General features: G+C 33.6%; 1 protein-coding gene and 1 long non-coding RNA gene across 7 annotated transcripts in view; one reads left to right on the top strand and one right to left on the bottom strand.

Moving 5' to 3' along the window:
• Positions 1 to 19768, top strand: part of LOC140672064 (atrial natriuretic peptide receptor 1) — a 95251-nt gene that overhangs the window by 7563 nt on the left and 67920 nt on the right. Inside the window, exons 1-2 of one of the 6 annotated variants that reach the window (XM_072903889.1) lie at positions 931 to 1259; positions 10735 to 11859. The exons of 3 other annotated variants lie outside the window; for them this stretch is intronic. In XM_072903889.1, the coding sequence (XP_072759990.1) occupies positions 11433 to 11859 (427 nt within the window). In that variant the 5' untranslated portion in view covers positions 931 to 1259; positions 10735 to 11432. Of the gene's footprint in view, positions 1 to 930; positions 1542 to 10734; positions 11860 to 19768 lie in introns of those variants that run through there. 2 more of the 6 variants (XM_072903890.1, XM_072903888.1) reach the window with 2 other exon arrangements.
• LOC140672067 (uncharacterized) overlaps positions 1 to 19768 on the bottom strand; it is a 91618-nt gene that overhangs the window by 22518 nt on the left and 49332 nt on the right. The window lies entirely within an intron of this gene.

Genomic DNA, 19768 nt, shown 5'->3' with positions numbered 1-19768 from the left:
AGCATTGTTTTCTTTTCGATTTCAAAATTATTGAAAAATATTGTAGGATTCCGATTCTATCACGAGTTTGTGTACAGAAAAAAATTGATTTTTCTTTACTTTCTTTAACAAAGAGCTTGTTTATTCATCGTATAACTTTTTCACTCTGAACTTTGTATTTTTTGGCACGAGAAAATTCCGAATGGAACTTCTCATTAAGAGTTATAGTTACTTAGAAATCAACCAAATTACGTTTTAATCCACATTGACTCTTCTTAAATTTGAAATTTATGCAACTTCTTTTTTTTGATTTATGATTTAAATACGCGTATTAGATGTTATATTTTATTTTTTTCCATAAATTTCACATAAATCTAAAAATATCTACTATAAAAAAGATAATATCGTAAAGATTCTCTTTTCTCTGAGGTAATTTTTCATAAATTTAGGGTCGTATAATCGCGGGCGCGTACTGGAAAGAAAATAATGCGTAAAAGATAATACGGCTATCAGTTCTGATTTTCAAAGACCTAAACAGTCCGTCCATGCCTCGCGGCGATTCGGTGCGGAATGAAAGGTGTGGTGTGCATGGGGGTATGTATAGACAATCTCGACGCATGCGTTCCACTTCCTCGTTGTCTACCTTCGTGGAGGCGCACAACGACATCCACCTATACGATCTCGGAGTGCCGTGTTCACCTAGAGCAAGCTGGTTGCGCGCGATGTGAGGGTGTGATAAAGAGAGACCGGTGGCAAAGATAGATAGACAGAACAGATCGGGAGACGGATAAGGATAGAGCAGAGAGAAGAGGGCGGCGGGATCGAAGGGAGAAAAAGAGGGAGAGGGAGAGAGAATCAGAGGAAGCGAGAGAGAAAGGGGAGAAAGAGAGAGAGAGAGAGAGAGAGAGAGAGAGAGAGAGAGAGAGAGAGGGAGAGAGAGAGAGAGAGAAGATGAGAACAGAGAGGAGGAGCGATCGTCGACTTCGGTGGGCGATCCGGAGCACGGTGCTTTCCTTCGGCTTGCTCTCAGTTTCAATCGCGCGCTCCGAGCTTGCTCCGAGAGAGCGCGAACCGAGGACCGTGGATCGAGATAACGATCGATCGAATAAAAGGGCAGATACCACAGATCGCGATGGTCCCATGGACCATACGGAACGATGAGTTACTTTGAGAGATGAGCGTAGAGAAATTGGGGACCACGATTGGTCCGATCGCGCGCCGATCGATCTCGATCGCGAAGCTGTCACCGGTTCATCTCCGGGACTGGCTGTCACCGAGAGGTATCAAACGCGTACGACACGTGTCTCGTGACAAAAATAAAAATTCCGCGAGATAGTGATCTGATTGATTCTGCTTAAAAATATAGTCGGATATATAGTGAAAAAGTTGCTTCTTGTCAGTGAACAAACTATTAGAGAACGTCATGTACAGACACGTGATCTTTATACCTATGATAGTAAAAGAAAAGGACATGATTCAGTATGCGCGTATTTCTGGCCGTTAAAAAGAACGGTTAATAAGATTCGATAATGATAGGGTGAGATTTTCTTCTCTACCTAAAGGTAAAAGCATTCAAACATTTCGAGCTCGAAATTGCCCGTGCATAGTCGTTTCTCTACCGGCTTTCTTGATCGCAAAACACGTGACATTTCACCGCTGAACGTTCCAGATGCTTTTTCGTTTATATGGAAAAGAATCCGGATCCCTAATCTTTGTGCAACTAAATCAGTATGCTCGGTTTTCGATTGTCTAATCTTGCAAAGAGCAAACAAAACTGGTATATAATATATTAATAAAATCTTGAATTCTTAATCACGAAATAATATTTCAATTTTCTTTTTTTTTTTTTTTTTTTTTTTTTGTAGAAAATATTTTGCAAAGGATTTGATTATTTATACAATAATTGTAAACTTGAATTATGATGAGTTATAATTGAAAAATTTAAAGTAAAAATAGATCGAGCTACGGTTTATAAAGTTAAACTTAAAATTTATGCAAAATATTATAATATTATAAATTATAATAATATTTTAAGTTTAATCCCTTAAGTATGCGAAAAAGTTTGAACTTTTAATAAATGTTATAGTAAACAACAGTGTTAAAAACATGTTTACAATTATATGCAACTTTATTTAAATTATATGTAACTATTAAAAATTATATATTCAATTTTTTTATTATAATTCGAAAAAAACTCGACTGACGCATTAGTTACTTCCACGTGTCATCTTTTTTATCGACGATCGTACGGTATAGGTACTCATACTTCATGAGTATTCGAAGTTGCGATCGCCTTCGTACGAATTGTTCTGTTTTTCTTCTCAGCAAAATTAATCGTGAAAACGACTGACAGATCATCGCGCGATGTGAATCGTAAAAGAACGTGCTAATGTTCCTTTCACATGAGTTGACGTGAGAACAGCTGCTATGGTAATAAATTCTCAGGGCTCTTTCGCTTCTTGCTTTTTTTAACGCTGATATTGGAAGTAAATATATTCGTATACACATACGCGGTAGTTTTTGCATTGCTTCGAAAAACTCTTTTTTTATCGTGATAAAAGCGTGCAGATCGATCTTCATTGATATACCGAGTGGTTATCCGTTATGCGAATTTTATACAATTCCATCTTGCCGTATATAAAGATTTTAAGATAGTTTAGTTTCGCTCTATGAAGAGATCAATTTGTGACTGTCATACAGAAAGTAAACATAAAACTGATGCTGAACATGGTGCTTGCAATATGTTTAACTATTAGAGTAAACGTATCAATGAATAATTGATTAAAAATTGTTAAATAATTAATTATATCTTATACATTAATCAATAAAAGAGAAAACTTTTATATTTTTTAACTTTACAAAAAAAAGAGTTTTTATTTGAAATTAGCAGTAAAAACAAAAGATTAAAATAAAAGTCAATGATTAGTGAATAATTATTAATTTTAATAAGGCATTGTTTTTTATTTATATATATACTCAATAAATACTCAATGATTTAATTCTTTTTATTCATATAAAGCGATAATTATTTATATTTTTTTAACAATATTTATTATCAATTTGTGATTATATATATACATATAAATAATTATGTTGCTTTGCATGAATGAAAGGAATTAAATCATTGAGTCAGTCTTTAAAAAAAATTTGACTTTCTTTATCTGGAAAAAAATATCTGTCTCTCAGTCGTAACATTGCGCACTCATTAGGTGATTGTGAGATGTTTCCTGTTATGCAAATTTTATGTAATTTCACGCTACATACGGCTCTGTTAGCGACAACCTATAAGGCCATTTAACTTGCCTTACAGAGGAATTAGTCCATACGTGCTTTCCGCAACTTAAACGTAATTATGTAATTCGAAGCTCTCAATTTGATGAACGCTGCGCTTTGAACGCAGTTTACTTAATGTTGAGTACATTCGGATGTACATAGTTGAAAATCTAATTGTTGGTGTGATTTAATTAATCAAATGAGTAACAAAGGCTCATAAGACTTGGGAAAAGGCGATTAAATTTTCCCCTGGACAACCTTGCACTAAATCCTAAATAAATCAGGCTTATTTACGCTTCAATACGAAACCTTAAAGATTCTGTTGTACGTATCGATTATGTAAATCTCATTAAACGTATCCTATACATCTGGGATTTTATATGCGGGCGCGCGCGTAGTGCATAAAATTGACCGTGAAATTGAGGCAGGATTTGTACACGCAATTCGATATAACGCAATTTTAATTTAATTTCGATTCACGTGGATCTCGTAGAACTGTGCGATACAAGGATGCATCTTCTTTGACAATATATGAATAGAAAAATGAAAAATATTTTTTTAATCATAAGATTGACGCTTCTTGCATCGCGTAAGTAGGTACTCTTTATGTGTTTGTTTTTTACATCGTTTTCAAGGAGGAAGCAATAATAACGGCAAAATGTCAGAGTTACAATGATATCCATCTCATTATTCCACCTTGTCGCGAGATCAGTCGAACCGTATATCCGAGAAACCCCGTATTGCATTCGCGTTGTATGCGTGTTATATGGTAAATGTGGACACGTGTAAACATTAGGGCACGATTTCTCGTTCGAGAGGTACGTGTGTCGAATGAAAATGTACGTGTACACATATACTGATACACGAGGTATGAAAATGATGTGATGGTAATTGTAAGTTTTGTGTATTTGACACACTCAGAAAATAAATGACATAGATAGAAATTATTGCAATTAGACTGGGGAAAGAAACAAAAAATATCTTAATAATTTTCTTGCATTATTATTCATGTTATTATTTGTTAGAAAAAAAAAACAAAAAGTTTGTGGAAAATATATTTTTTCTTTAAAAAGATTATCGATTTTATTAAGATTTTAATTAACGCAGCTTTTATTGGCATCCATCTTTAATACTGTAAATATGTATGCAGCATGTGTTTGCTTTTAAGGGAAAGTCCTGAGAGAATCATATTCTCGTATATGTATATCCCTTAAGAACCCCTATTTCACTTGATTTAGTGTCTGCAGAAAAATGCTTTAGCTTCGTGTATTTACAAAATTTATATGCATTTTTCATGTTTTAAATTTTAAATAATGTAGTAGATTAAAGTATTTTTGAAATGCCTGCCAGATTCTTCGTATTTGCGCGCCCTTTATTCGCATATTTCGTGTTTCGGAATAATGTAATTATTTTTTTTATTTGTCGATGGAAAATTCACAAATTATTATTATTGACAAAAACAAAAAAAAAAAAAAATATAAAGGATATAAGTGAAAAAACCATTCTTAATTCTTTAATTTTAAAGAAAAAGCATTATATTAAAGAATATCATTTTTATGTTAAAATTAATTAAACGTGAAAAAATATATAAAAAGCATATATCCTTTATTTTCTTGTATATATATTTGCTAATTTAATCTCGTTTGTTATATGTATTCCTTTTTTCAAAATTTACATATTTATGAAAATTTTCAGCAGGTGAACACAGAATTTTTATCGTATATACGTGCTAATTTCTTATTATTATAGTTTCTATTTTAGATTCTTATTATGATTTCTATTAAAATATTTATTAACTAGTTTCATGAATATAAAAAGATAACTATTATAAATAGCTGCGTGTCTTTAAATTTTTTACTCTTTAGTTATTGTTAGTGAATTGGCGCTTTACATATTCTCTTTCAAAGGTAGTTTTCTGATGTACTTATTATATATGACATTTTATCAGACCAATGCTCAAAGAAAGTGTTCCATTCGAGCTTTCAGCTACTTTGTATATATGCGCGTATAAATAGAAAATACGTTTTTAGGAAAAATATCCTGAGTATGACAAATGATAACAAAAAATTACAGGAATACTTATATCAAATAATGTAGCACGTACAAAAATGAAAAAGAGATAATAACAACTAGTATAATTTTATCAGAATATTAATCAAAAGATGTATAATAATAAATAGAAAATGTTTATGCAAGAAAAAAAAGTAAGAACAAAATATGAAGCGTGTCTGTGCATGATTGAAAACTTTGCGCGTTGATTATTTTTCGGAAAACTAAATGAGAGTTCAAAATGACATATTATATCTTCCAAAGTTTTCTCTTCAAGTTATAACATCGAGAACACGCATTTGCAAGTATTCCTCGAGTTTGCTTCGTGACATTAGATATTTGCTCCGGGACGTCGTATGTAACGACTTGCCGAGTACGTGATGAAAGATGACAGAACATTTGCGAGTAGAGAAGTTGTCGAGATACAAACGCGACGTGTACGAGCCACAAAGTTGAAGAATATAGAGTCATCTTTGCAGCGGAATTTTTTATGGCACTGTAAATTCGAGCGCAAAGCATTTTCGGGCGATTTTTCGGCGTATTTTATGATAGCTCGGTGGTTTATGCTAAAAGCTATTTGCAACTTTCGAATATATTTCGCGATTATATGTCTCATTTAAATACGCAATTAAATTGCACGATACATACATCACGGTTAATTTGACTAGGTATGGAATTAAATATAATGCGAGTGATATCGAGTACTTGTGCAGATACTTTAGAAAATAATGGCATTATTTAACGCAACAAAGTGAGATTTGTCTGAATCATTTAATTAAAAAAGAAACACGCGTTTTGTAGTTAAAAAGAAAGCTATTAAAATAAATAATGAAAATGTTACATAACTTCTTTTAATCGATATATATATATATATATATTCATATATTTTTTAATCAACATGCTTCAAGTTATAGAATAATACTTCGATACTGAATTGCTTTAGATTTGAAAACGAGTTTCTATATTAAAGTTTGAGCACGTCGATATAGACAGAAGGTAATTGGTGATGAATAAATGGTCCTATAAAATAAAACCGATAGCAATAAGCATTTCCGGAGTTGTATGCATGTATATGGTGCATACACTGCAATGGTATGTTCGTTGCTTATTTTGTCGACGATGCATTCCGGATGAATACCTACGTAGAGTACGCCATTCAAACACTGTTCAAAGCTTTTGACGATTCGCACATTTGATATTCACACGATATACGCGGATAAAGTTCAGACGAGCAGATGCATAAAGCGAAGCGATATTCACAAGCGTCACAATGGCGATCTTTACGCGGCGGGATCGCACTCGTGTTTCGCGATGCAGTTTCACAAATTAATATCTCATCGGCAGCAGTTCGCTACGATTGCATATCATTTCGCAAACCGTTTGATGGATCGCGTTTCTTGACGGTAGCGATTTAATTAAATTTATTAATGAAAAACACCGACACTTTCCCTCTCGTGATTGCATTGTTACGATTCCTCGATAATTGTAATATTTACTTTCGACGTCTCTCTCATCCTTATTTCGAGAAAGAACATTAGTTCCGGCGACGAGTCTTTAATAAGACTCGTCAACCGTGATTTAATCAAACGACGCATTGCCTGGCAGCTGCTAATTAACTTGCCCGTTTGCGATTTCCGATGATCATTAATCCGTCGTTCCTCCCGCTTGAACTTTGACAAGCAACCGAGTCTGGCAGTTTGCGCCGAGAATACGAGAGTGCTATTCGACGATAATCGCAAATGGCGCCGCATAAAAACTACGATTATTCCCCAAGTATAAATCCGTGTTATTGGCAAATAGCCTCAGAATACAAATGGCATAATAGTGCGAATAATTGCAATCTGCAATATTGTACGTAATTATTGTGTAGAGCCTTTTTATTTTTCTCTTTATACATACATATACATCTATGTATCATAATTATTATGCGAGAAATGTCTTTCTATCACGAGCACATTGAATGATTTTAATGCACCCAGTCTGAATTTTACGCTTAGAATGACGTCAATTATATACAAAACTGTTTATATTAACTACATTGCTCATTCGGTGTATATTAATTAATTAGCAAATACAGAAAATTAGTAACAAGGTAGAAGCTGATATATATGTTTGTCATAATATTTACTATAATTGATAAGCGAAATCGTTTACCGTATCAAACGCGTGATCTATACATATATATCGTTATAACGAATTATTTTACCCGTTAATGAGTTTCTTGAAAGTTCTAGTTGAGTTGTAAATTTATCGAATCTACCGATAATAATTGCTTCAAAAGCATTTGCATTTTCTCGCTATCAAAAACTTTGTATTATCAGTATGTTATTAAAACTTAAAATTGAAATTTTTTTCCTTTTTCAAGAATAAAAAGCTCTTTTCGAATACTCTATTCCTGTCATCTTTTTTCTCTTGCCAATGGTATTGGGTCCTTGTTTTCAAAGAAGCTTACCTTTTGCTTCGCGGATTTAACTCGCTCATTTTTCTCGTCGTCTGACATGGTTTATATTTCAAGTTAAAACGTTTCCGTATCTTTTATTCAAAATTGTTCGCAGCGAAAAATACTCAAGGTTAATTGTATGTCTGTTCCCTTTGTTATGAAAGTTCTTTATTAGGACGGTAATATTTTATAAATCAATAAAATTTCAAAGAACGGAAGAGAATTTGATAAAGCTCGCCGAGTGTACCACTTGTTGCAGCATCATCCTTTTGCAAACTTTATGAATATTCAGTTAAATATCAAGAATAAACACACACGTTTATTCCGCCTCTCTTTTTGACGATTTTTCAATAAGACTCGAATTATTTTCGGGATAAACCAAAATATTTCCATCCATTTTTTATATTTCTCCGGTAAATTTATTTATTCAATTCTCCATTAAATTCACTTATCTCCGCGCAAATATAGTTTCTACCTTCAACATTCTCTCTATTGTTTAAATTATTTCTTTTTATATACAGAAAGGAATTTTAAGAAAAAAATTTTAGTTTGTAAAGAAAAATACATGAAATAATATGAATGATAGAGTTGTACACACATTTTCTATGTCTCTCAGGTTTCTCTAAAAAAATCTTCTTTCTGTGAATATGCAAATTACAATATTTTGCATATCGTTTTGCAATCTGCTTTGATAATGCGAAGTTATTCAATTTAAAAATCAGCTTTGACATGTTCCCTTCAAGAACGGATAGCCTTACATTTACAATTAACTCCGAATAAAGTCGATTCGATATCTGTTTCGATGAAGTAACCCGGGTCAAATCCGGGTTTTTGTCTATCTGCGACTAATTTTCATTTACGAACGGACGTTGTAACCCATAATGAAACCATTATCGGTCGTATTAGAAACTTCATGAACGCCGTCTTATCCTTGATTGCCGAGTGAATATAGATCTTGCGAAAGTCCATCGCTCTACGTCGTCTCTGAGATCGATCAATGCCCGTTTTAAAATACATGGAGTGCTTGCTACATAAAACTTTATTCAAAGCATAACATTTATAACAACAAAACGTTAATACTTTTAATGTAGACTGTAATATATGACGCTATTACTGTTGTTAATATCGCAAAATTATTCATCAGATATACGACGATAATTTTATATGAGAAAATTTTTCGCGACATGTCGATGCATAATCTGCTAATCCGTACCATTCAAAATATCTTCCGAATATAATATCTCTAGCAAATGTATATTTTCGTAATATTTTTTATCACGTAAAATTTATGCATAAAATATAGGTACGAGATTGATCGTGACTGGAATCAAATATTAATAAACAGATGAACATCCTGCTAGATTATATAAGATGTAAATTTGTTTCCCTTGACGCCTTCTTGTGTTATGTGACTAAAATAGCAATATAATTTCATATTCGCGCGTTTAATCCAGCGCGAATAACTGTATTACCGTAAACACGTATGCATAAATTGCATTAGAATACCGGTTGTAAATGAAATAAAATGAATTCTTAATTAACTATCGCAACAGAATGACTATATATAATATTATATAAAGTGATTAAAAAGTAAAAAAGTCAAACATTCTGTGTGAAAGTAAATCTTTCGCGCTTGTTATTTCTTTATAAAACACTCGCGTTCAAGTTAGATTACATTTTGCTGTAGCAGCTGCGAGTTAAAAGTTGCATGACACGCGTCCATGGAACATCGCAACGAATGGGGAAATTTTGACGTGCACAGTCACGTACGTCACGTTTCCCCCCAACTCTCTGTCTTGTGTAATAATATTCTTCCATCCCTAATTCAAGAAGGTGCGTTTCCATTCCGCAATTCTGCTTTTGCGCGCGCACTAAAAGAGCTCGGTACAGAAACCAGAAGAGAAGTCCACAGAGACGCTTTATCTACCCTTATTACTTTTCCGCGGAGTGAAAGGTCTGTCGTCGGCTTTCAGGTCGCGTGTCCTGTTACTTCATTCGATGTAAGAAAGTCACCCGAAAACATATGCGGGATCCGATTGAATTGCCACTTTTACAATTTCATGAAAAGCAACTCCATTAGCTTAGAGATGTGCCAAAGACATGTTGATCAACTATTTGTATTGAGCTTTTTTTATTGCGTCTTTTTTTTATTAACGTTGAAGTCATTAATTTATCAGTTACTTTAATCAAATCAGGGATGTAAGCGCACTATATATAATATAACAAGTTCTATTTAATTATGAATACCTTGCATAATTTAACCCGCCTTTATGTGAAAATTCTTGAAAATTAAATTAATCTCTATAGAAGAAGGTAGCTTTTAGAAGACTCTATATTAAGTTGATTGCTTTAAAAAAATTATTTTTATCCGGAAAAGTGACTAGAATGAACTTTTCCTTTGTTCTGACTCTAGTTATTATTTGATATAACTAATGTTACAATTTTTTTCTCTCGAAAGATTAGAATATGACTCAAATTAAAATTAAATAAATACTTTTTATGGCAAATATAATGATTTTTATTTTGTTTTAGAAATATTTAACCGTGCAATATTTATGGAAGAAAACTTTGAAAACTGCATTAGAACCGGGATCATTAAAACATGACTTTACTCTTATCTTTATTAGAAACACAGGCACGAATTCACTTACTCTGCTAAAACGCTAGGGAAACATTAGGGACGTACGTGGCAACGATTTGTTGTGTTATCAGAGGGTTAGTCTGCCGCACATTTTCTATTCTTCAGGCTAATATTGCTAAATATGCGAAGTAAGTTTTTGCATATTGCGTACAATATTCTTTACATAGAAAACGAAAAAAATCTTTTCATTTATAATTTTGCAGTTTAAAAAATTGATAATCCTATGGTATTTTTTAAACTAAAATCCTGCGAGAGTAAACGTCGAATCAAGTCATTGCGTACAATACGAGATATGATTATGTAATGCGGCGGTGAGACTAATCAGGACAAATCTCTCATTTCCTAATTTTAGACTCGTCCTGCAGCCGAGGTTTTAAGGAATACGTGTTTCGTAATTGATAAAGTCACGATGCTTGAGATAACTAATGATTATCATTGCATCGAAGTTAAATTGGAACACACCGAAGACTGTAATGAACCCCTTTGACGGAGGATGATATCTGACATCTCGGTAGAGAGACGAAATTAGCTATGTTAATTTTCGTATAAAGTCATTAATACAGAGGCGAGTGCTATATGAATTATGCGAGTGGCCGAAAACGAAGATGGACGTCTGTCGAAATCGCGATCGAAGGAACAATGATCTACTACTTCTTCGGGAAAAATATTTTTCACTACAAAAACGTCCGAAAGAATAAAAATCATGCAAGATATTAAACTTGTAATATTTTCATAATTTTGTCACTCGTTTTCGCTCGTGTCAGGCATTCAACGAGATGCAAATTGTATGGGTTAAAATGTAACGAGTCACGTTGAAAACGTATTACCGTGAAACGTGTATACTGCGGTGCAGAAAGAATGCTCCAAGTGACATTCGAAATGAAACCGAAGTGCAAAGAACAGCTAACCATCGTCCGTGAGCAAGTGACTCGTTTCCTCTCGCAACGTCGACCACGATCCGGCAAACGCGTCACGATGTGCAATAATTAGAGGTAGAAATAATTGCGACGAGAGATAGAAAGGAAAAGGGTGTGTAACGCGGTCGTCGCGATGGCGTCGCGGACGAGAAAACGGTGGTGCGCGAGTGGTGTTCCGATGCGATTAATCCTGATCCTATCCGGTCTGTGCATCGGTCGTTGCGCGGACTTTGGCTCGACGACGATGACGTCGATGACGACGATGACGATGCCGACGACGATGACAACACCGGCTGCTGGCGCGAGGGAGTGCGTTGACGGTCCGCGGACGACGCAGTCTGAGGGCGAGGTCAAGTTGGCGGTGATCGCGCCGGGCGATCCTCACCACGAGCAGAGCTTGCCGAGGGTATTGCCAGCGGTGCTTCTAGCGGTGAGATATGTCAGTTCGCCCAAGGGACCTCTCCCCGGATGGAGTATCAAGGTGGATCATCGCGACTCGCACTGCTCCAGCACTTATGGGCCCCTCGCCGCATTCGAGTTTTACATCAACCAGACAGCAGGTCGCAACGCCCGATGCGTTTTTCACGCCACGCTCTCTTCCTCTCTTTTCTATTTTCTTGGCTTCTTCTTACTTTCTTTTCCTTTTATTTCTTCAACGTAATCGAGAGACGCGGTGTGCACTTACCGTGGTATATTGCGATGCAAAGTTTTTTTATACGCCAATAAAGTTTATGCATTAAGGACTAAGCTCTACTCTTTGCCGCAAATTTTCTACAAGAGTTTATCATTAAATTATTAACTTGCTTAATACTTGAATATTTCGAAAAGGTCATTATGGTACTTTTTGTATTGAAACTTGAAAATAATATAAATTGAAATTTATGGAATTCTCGATTAGGTTCAAGAAATACTTAATATTAAATTTATTTTAATTTTTAAATATCAAATTTTATACATTCTTCTCCTCAATTATCTTCAATATAATATATTACTGAATATAGAAATTTGAAACGTTTGCGCTTTTTATCATTATGGATTTATTGAAAGCTATTGCAATCGATACTTTATTGAAAACTCTAGATTTAAAAATAAAAATAAGTGTAGATTAAAGTTTAGAATTAATGGAATGCTAGTAGCGCTGACAAATAAACACAGCATGTTATGACATAAATAAGGTATATAATATAAATATAAATTTAATTTCCGCGTGCAAAGTCAGGAGGCCCATACGTCAAGAAAAGCGATCCGCAAAGTTGTTTGCGCTCGTTGCACGTGTCGCGGAACACGCGGGCAACTAGTCGCTAAATGCGTTTGCCCAGGTGGTTACGTAATGTATAACGCGATTTTATATTGTTTATCGCGAGCACGTCAAACTTCTAAATTGTAAAATATACGATAAAGTTCATGTCGCGTATCGCTGGCTGTTCAAGTTTCCAATAAAGCTCTGCCGCTTTTTGACAGCAAGCCGGCTGTTTGTTTCGAGAGTTTGCTTCGCATTCGATACTCGATTGTCGATATAAAGAGCGAAAAAGTACGAAAAGAAGAGACAGGAGAACGCGAAAAACACCCTCGACTCGCAATACGGTTTAATTTTCAGTGAAAAAGTCGATAAGTCACTCGCCGAAGCTTGCATCTCTACTTACGCAGCCATTTTATCTTTCTTCGAATTCGAAAAGAGGATTACATAAATCAGCGCATGAAGGTATAATTAATCTACCTGTCTGCCAATGAGACTCGTAAATTTTCTTGCACTGAGAGCGTCTCTAGATTTGCATAACAAACGGATTTTGTCTTTATTACGTTTAAGCAGATTTCCATTTCACGAAAAGGAATTCACTGAGAGATAAAAAAAATAAACACATGTAATATGAATACCTACAACGTATAATTTTGATGCAAATATTGGAAATACGAAATATATATTTATCAATACTTGTTTAAATTTATATTTATAGTGAAAAGTAAAGTCTGAAAATATTATTATTATCATGCATATATATTGATGCACACATTACATCCGCGTTTTTGAAAATAAATTCTAAAATTTCATTCATTTTTGAACATTTTTAGATATTCTGTTATGAATATCATATCGATAAAAGAATTATGAAAAAATTCTTCCTTTCCCTCCTCCCTCGGGTAGTAGAAAAATAATTCTATTCTATATGAAATATACCGAATATATATAAAACATGCACAGAATTACAGAGATATTTTGAAAATATGTGGAAATTTTTTTTCCTCTATTGATTTTTCTACCAGTTTGTACAATCGGTATTTTCCTGCAAAAACTTAATTGGAAACGAGTTATTTTTTCATATATATTTACTCATATTATTACATATTAAATATATTATATGCTATATATATTTTTTATACATATATATATATATATATATATATATATATATATTTACTCATATTATTATAATATTGAAACATTGATTAGAAATTCACCGATGTGAATCTAACGGCTTGAAAATCGAATGCGGGAATATTAATTAGATGATACAATCGTACGAGCGATCGCGTTGCGGCGACGGCGCATCGACCCCGCGAGATAGATACATTGTCGCCGCGAGATTCCAAGGATCGCGCCTTAAAGTTCGCATTATTATACCAATTAATTAGCGACGATGTTTCTCTAAAGACTCGTTCGCCGTATGTTTTTAATTGGGCTCTGTCTATATCGTTGTTAAAACTGCGCGGCGGCTGTCTTAGCAGAAATGCGCCTATTTTTATGAAGAGCTGACGTCAGCTCGCTACTACCGTGCCAATTTGCAGCTGCAAACCGTCGAAGCTGACACGATGAAAACGAACAAACTACGACGATGACAACAAACTGTCGGTCAGTCAACCAAAGCCGACTCGTCGCTTCTTTTTTCGTCGAGCCTCCGCCTCGCATTTGTGTGCATCCCAGACTCTGTTAAATACCGCTTTAATTCGGCTTAATTAATCTTGTCGTGTCGGTGGCTCGCTCTTCTCTTCGGATTAATTGACCTCGCGCCCCCACTCGTAAGCGAATCATTTACTTTCTCAGGAGTGCGTGCAATCGCTCAGGAAAAATATCACATTTCTGCAGGACAAGTTTGTGCATGGAGAGAAAATGCCAGGGTGACAATAGTAGAGATTATTTTACAAATTCTTTCTGACAAAGATACGTAGTTCAAGTTTTAGTTTAAAAACTTTTCTTTTTTATTATATATAATAATATTATAGATGTATTTACTAGAAAATTGTCAATCGTTTTCATTGAAAAATTATAAAGAAGTAAAAGAAAAATCCGAGGAAAAATTTTATCTACTGTGAAAATTGAAAAATAAAAATATTTATTATGCGATCATATGTGTTTATTACACTCGCTATTAATTAATATACCGAGAAAACGCATCGATCTTTCTCGCGAAAAAGAAAGATTCAAGAGCGAAGCGATTCGTTGTAAATTTTCAAATGCCGCGTTGTTACAGCTAGTCATTACAATTATCTCGGTGAACGATAGATTCGAGTAGAAGAACTTTGTAATTACTTTTGTAATGAAAATTTATTACAAACGTTGACGTGTATTTTCTGCCGGTTTCGTTTGATATTCGATTGATAGTTCATTACAGCTTTAATTCTACCAGTGTAATATTTTTAGAAGTTTAATGCAAGTTTTTTTAAAGATTTCTTTCGTTTTTTTTTTTTTTTTTTTTTTTACCTCAGCACGAAATTGGTAAAAATATTTATAGTTAATTTTTATTTAATTTTCTTTACTCTTTCTTTTCGCGAAATTATCAAGAAAGTTTGTTATCCAATTTTTCACGATGTTATATATCTGTGATTCTCTCTTCGATTTCAATTAGGAAACTTATCGAGAAATAGATTTGAGTGCATTAACTCAATTTACCGATAGAAGTTTAGAACTTACTTGATTGGTGTAAATCTGTCATTACCAATCCACTTTAATTTGAATGTAAGTTTTTCTTGACATTTGTGAATATTGCTGTATAAAAATTTTGAAATTGTAAAACACAGAAAAATAATTAACTTTTGTTTCTATCATTTTCTTTAAATTGCTTCTTAATAACCTGTGAGGTGGACTATTAAATGTACAAAGCGATCGAAATGTTTATTCTTCTACAATTTTAATTACCAACATCATTAAGGTCGAATGTTAAATAGTTAAGTTGTAACAAATAATAGTGTTTGCTTCTAGACGGTTTTCTTAATGAAAAGTTGACTTATCAAGAGTTCTTTAATTAATATTCAACATTAAAAGTTTTTGCAACATGAAATGTTATATGAAATAACAAATACAGTATTTAAATTTTCTTTCTCTCTCATGATTAAACATTATAATCAAAATTTGATATTTATATTTATATCCACATTAATTATGCATTATAATTTGTTTTCATTATTACATTTATACATATATGTTATATAATAGATATTCCTGAAAGTCGTCGATCTTGAATGTCAAAATATGTAATACCGGCCAAGTTGATTGTTGATTACGGCGATTATTAATGAAGGAAAAAGATTAATTCCATCAGACAGACTTCTCAATTACGCCGGTACGAAGGATTTAATTTTTTAATTTTCTTTTTTCGAGTTACTTATTACTTGGCGACCGAATCACAAGTTTAAAGTCGTAAAAAAGGATGTGGGCGCGAAATAACGTTCTCCTTGGTGGTTTATAACGACACTTTGAAGATAGAAGGATGGAATTTTCTTTTCTCGAATAAAATTGCTCTTCGACTCAGTATATATTAGACTCTCGTCGGATAATAATTTTATTATAAATAAATGTGTGCGCTCGTAACATCGGCACGCGATTACCATTCACAATGGCGCATTGTAAATTTACGAGATTGTAAATAATGCAGATCAGATCGCGCGAATACGCTATAAAATGCATTATCCGCCAGCCGCGAGAGGAAGATAATGCGATGATACACTGACAAAAGTCTAAATTAGTTATTCACTTGTTGATCACCCCAAACACTGTTCGTGAATAACTGTTTACGTTTAATGCACTTTGCAGCTTCTACATTCCATTTGAAGTTTCCTTCTCAGAAGAGGGAGAGGTCTGTCTCATTTTCCATGCCGTATTTGTAACGTGCGAGTCGCCATAATGAATTCATGATGATTACTTATGATCTCTCCGTCGAAGTGATCTGCGCGTTTCTCGAGAGACCAAGGAAATTCTCATTTCCATTGCGCGTAAAGAAGATAACGTGTTTGCCTGTGTGCAGATTCTGCATAAAGTACGTGATAAAAGGTCGCATACGAGTTGCGGTAAACGCATCTGCTTTCTTATGGCGTTTGCCAGAGCTTTTTCCTCGCCTTCCCTTGTGTTATAACGCGAGAAAGAGAGAAGAAAAGAGCTAGTGTTTCAAGGCAAATTGCTCTCGGAATAACGTTTTTTTCCCCCTTTTTTCTCACTTGTCTCCCCCTCGCGATGATCATAGAGTTCACCGATTATTGCGAAAATAATAAGATTTTGCACCGTTCGTCAAATTAGCGAAAGAAATCCCTCTAGCGAAAAAATCGCTGAATAAATTAAAGCGCGCGTCCAGTATTCTTTTTCTTTCTTTTTTGTGGCTTAGCGTAATTCGACTATCAATATATCGATTTTCGTTTATATTAATTTATAAAAATTTATACCAAGCGCGTTTTCTTTTTATTTCCATTTTATTGTTATTTTATTTTGCGAAAATAGATGGATTATAAATTTCTAAATATGATATACAATGTTTATGATACGCAATGTCTTGTAATCTTAAAACTTTAATAATTTGTGTATTTTATTGATACGCATATACGCGCGTGAACAGTACTTAATATAATTAATATAAAATTATATTATATATAGTTGAATTGCACCCGCGAGTATATTAATACTTTAATCGTTTGTGTTTTGCAACAAATCTCTTACAAAAGAGGAAATTGCTCCAGAGTACTATCCAATGTAAGGGTTATCTCGTGTATTTCCGCTTTAATCAATATGATTGCTGGTTAAATGAAAAAAACGACCGATTTCAATCGACGCGTTGGTAAGTGGGTCGAGGTAAAAGCGGAACGAAAGGGAAAAAGGGAAGTGAAGTAGGAATGGTTTTAATGCGGGCAAACTCAATGGCCGACAACGTGTATGCATTCTCGATGAAATTACTTCCTTGGCGTTCCGTTTCACCTAGAGACGCTCTTTGTCGTTCACGCATAAATCACGATGCCCGGTTATCAATCTTATATCGTTTATTTTTTAACATTCCCGATTATCAATCTTATATGGTTCATTTTTACGTTTTGGCGAAAAGACTTCTTACCTATTTACAGCAATCGAGCGCATCTGGCGTTGTTTTTTACGCCGGGATATTAAACGCGTGCATTCATGTAAAATGCATTGCATACATGTGTTTATGAATGACCGGGGCTCGATATCTCACAGCACGCGTTTCCGCCAAATTAAATTATTTTCAATGGATTGGCAAATCGGACTTACACCATTGTTAAAAGTCACGATATATTTTATCGTTTCTATTATCTCGGCTTTATATCAGGGGAATATGTACCCTTCGCAAATGTCCGAAATTTATTCAGCAAAGAGGAAGCTTGTGTTTTCCACGAAATTCCCGTTTTAATGTCAAATAAATGAACTCTCTTTATAATTGTTGCTCATTTAAATAGAGTGTATAAACATTCTCTTACAAATATAGGCGATTCAAGAATACAGTTAAAATATTTTATCCGCAAATATTAGTAGAGCCAAAAAGGGATTTTTAATTTTTGCAATTTTAAATATTATTCTTGGTCTTTTAAAAGTGATTATAATTAATATAATTGATAAAATCAATTATCAAAATTGTTGTCAGGCAACTCCGTATAATCATTTGTGATTTTTGCAGATTGTTGTTTCTCTCTGTTCTCGCTCAATGCTTTCTTTTCTTCCACATGCTGAAATTTTACGCTGCGATAAATTCTTACGGGTTTATTACACGCCGTGTGGGATACAATTTATTACACCGCTGAAAATAATTTTCCTACGCGGAAGGTGAATTCGTGTCATTTCATCGAAGTTATTCCGAGCGCTTGTTGCGCCTGCAGTCGCGATGCACTACTATGTTTATGCGTCGTGCGGCAATAAATCCGGTTTAATCGAAACAGGCGGAAGTCATTAGCGATCTCGACGCTTTGGACTGATGTCCACCTGGAAATGAACGATGAGCTTCTACGAAGCTTCAAAAGCGGCCTACTTTTTTCAACGAAGTCATGATACAGAAATTGAAAACGTAACTCGTTAACGATTCGACTAATAATACTACCGAATAATAAAACCGTCATTTTGAAATTCTCGTACTCAAAATATGTTCTGTTCTTTCTATTTTAATTCAAATGTTTGCATTTATGTTTATGTTTACATTTTAATGTAAATACAATATTTGTGATAAACATTATTTTATGACATTTATTAATTTCAAGCATTTTTTTGCAAAAACAGCACCTAATGTAGTGTTTTTAACTGCAACTGTTTATAAGAGAGATGTTTTGAATTTTAACATAAATTGTATGTACATTTTAATATTGGTCATTGTATATACATTTTCCGATATAATCTGCGAGAGGTGAAAAGGATGTAAACATCATTACTCGATTTACCGGTAAATTGAGTAAAAATGGCAGCAATTTGATAATAATTCCCTACGAATGTCGGAGTGAAATTCTCCGTGATTTTCATGACGGATGAGCTTACTTTCCATCTGTGAAGTATATCTCATTTTTCATTGAATATAAAGATGAGCGTAGTTTCTTCTATAATTTTAAAGTTGGGCTATGCAGATGTAGGTCACATCAATGAAAAATAGATGAATTTAAAGCAAGCAATTGAATTGCAACTGAGTAAAAGTATTCGACGATTGTGCATACACACACGCGCCAATAAAAGATACGGTTTTATTTTTGTTGCAAGCAAGAATTCTAGTATCGCGATGCTTACACAAACATGCTAGACAATTTTTTTGCACTATAAATTTTCTCGACGAGACCTCTGCGTTCTACAATTTCGTTATTATTTAAAATTACCAATTCGGATTATCTACAATAAAAATATAATAATACATAATCCAGTTTTTATACTTCACTGAAATCCACTATTAATTTATTTTCCACCACTATTTTATTTGCACTTTTTATCTTTTATGCGCTTTCAGAAATATTTTAATTTAAAATGTGAAAAGTATAATGAAAACAATTATAAACATTGAAGTAGTAGTGTAGAATACTTAATTCATTTGTACACGTTATAATTTTTTTCATTTTCTCTCTTATTTTTAATTAAAAATATTACTCTCTATATGTAATATTGTTTTCTTATTAAATATGTTTGATTATCTTTCGGATTAAAAATAAAATTACATACAGAAAAATATTCAACAGTAATGTTACTATTCTTATGAATCTTTTATGAAATACTTGGATGCACTGAAATAA

The sequence above is a fragment of the Anoplolepis gracilipes genome, chromosome 12, assembly GCF_047496725.1.
Source record: "Anoplolepis gracilipes chromosome 12, ASM4749672v1, whole genome shotgun sequence".
Taxonomy (NCBI): domain Eukaryota; kingdom Metazoa; phylum Arthropoda; class Insecta; order Hymenoptera; family Formicidae; genus Anoplolepis; species Anoplolepis gracilipes.
The sequence above is the reverse complement of the archived record's forward strand: the minus strand, read 5'-3'. Positions and strand labels throughout refer to the sequence as shown.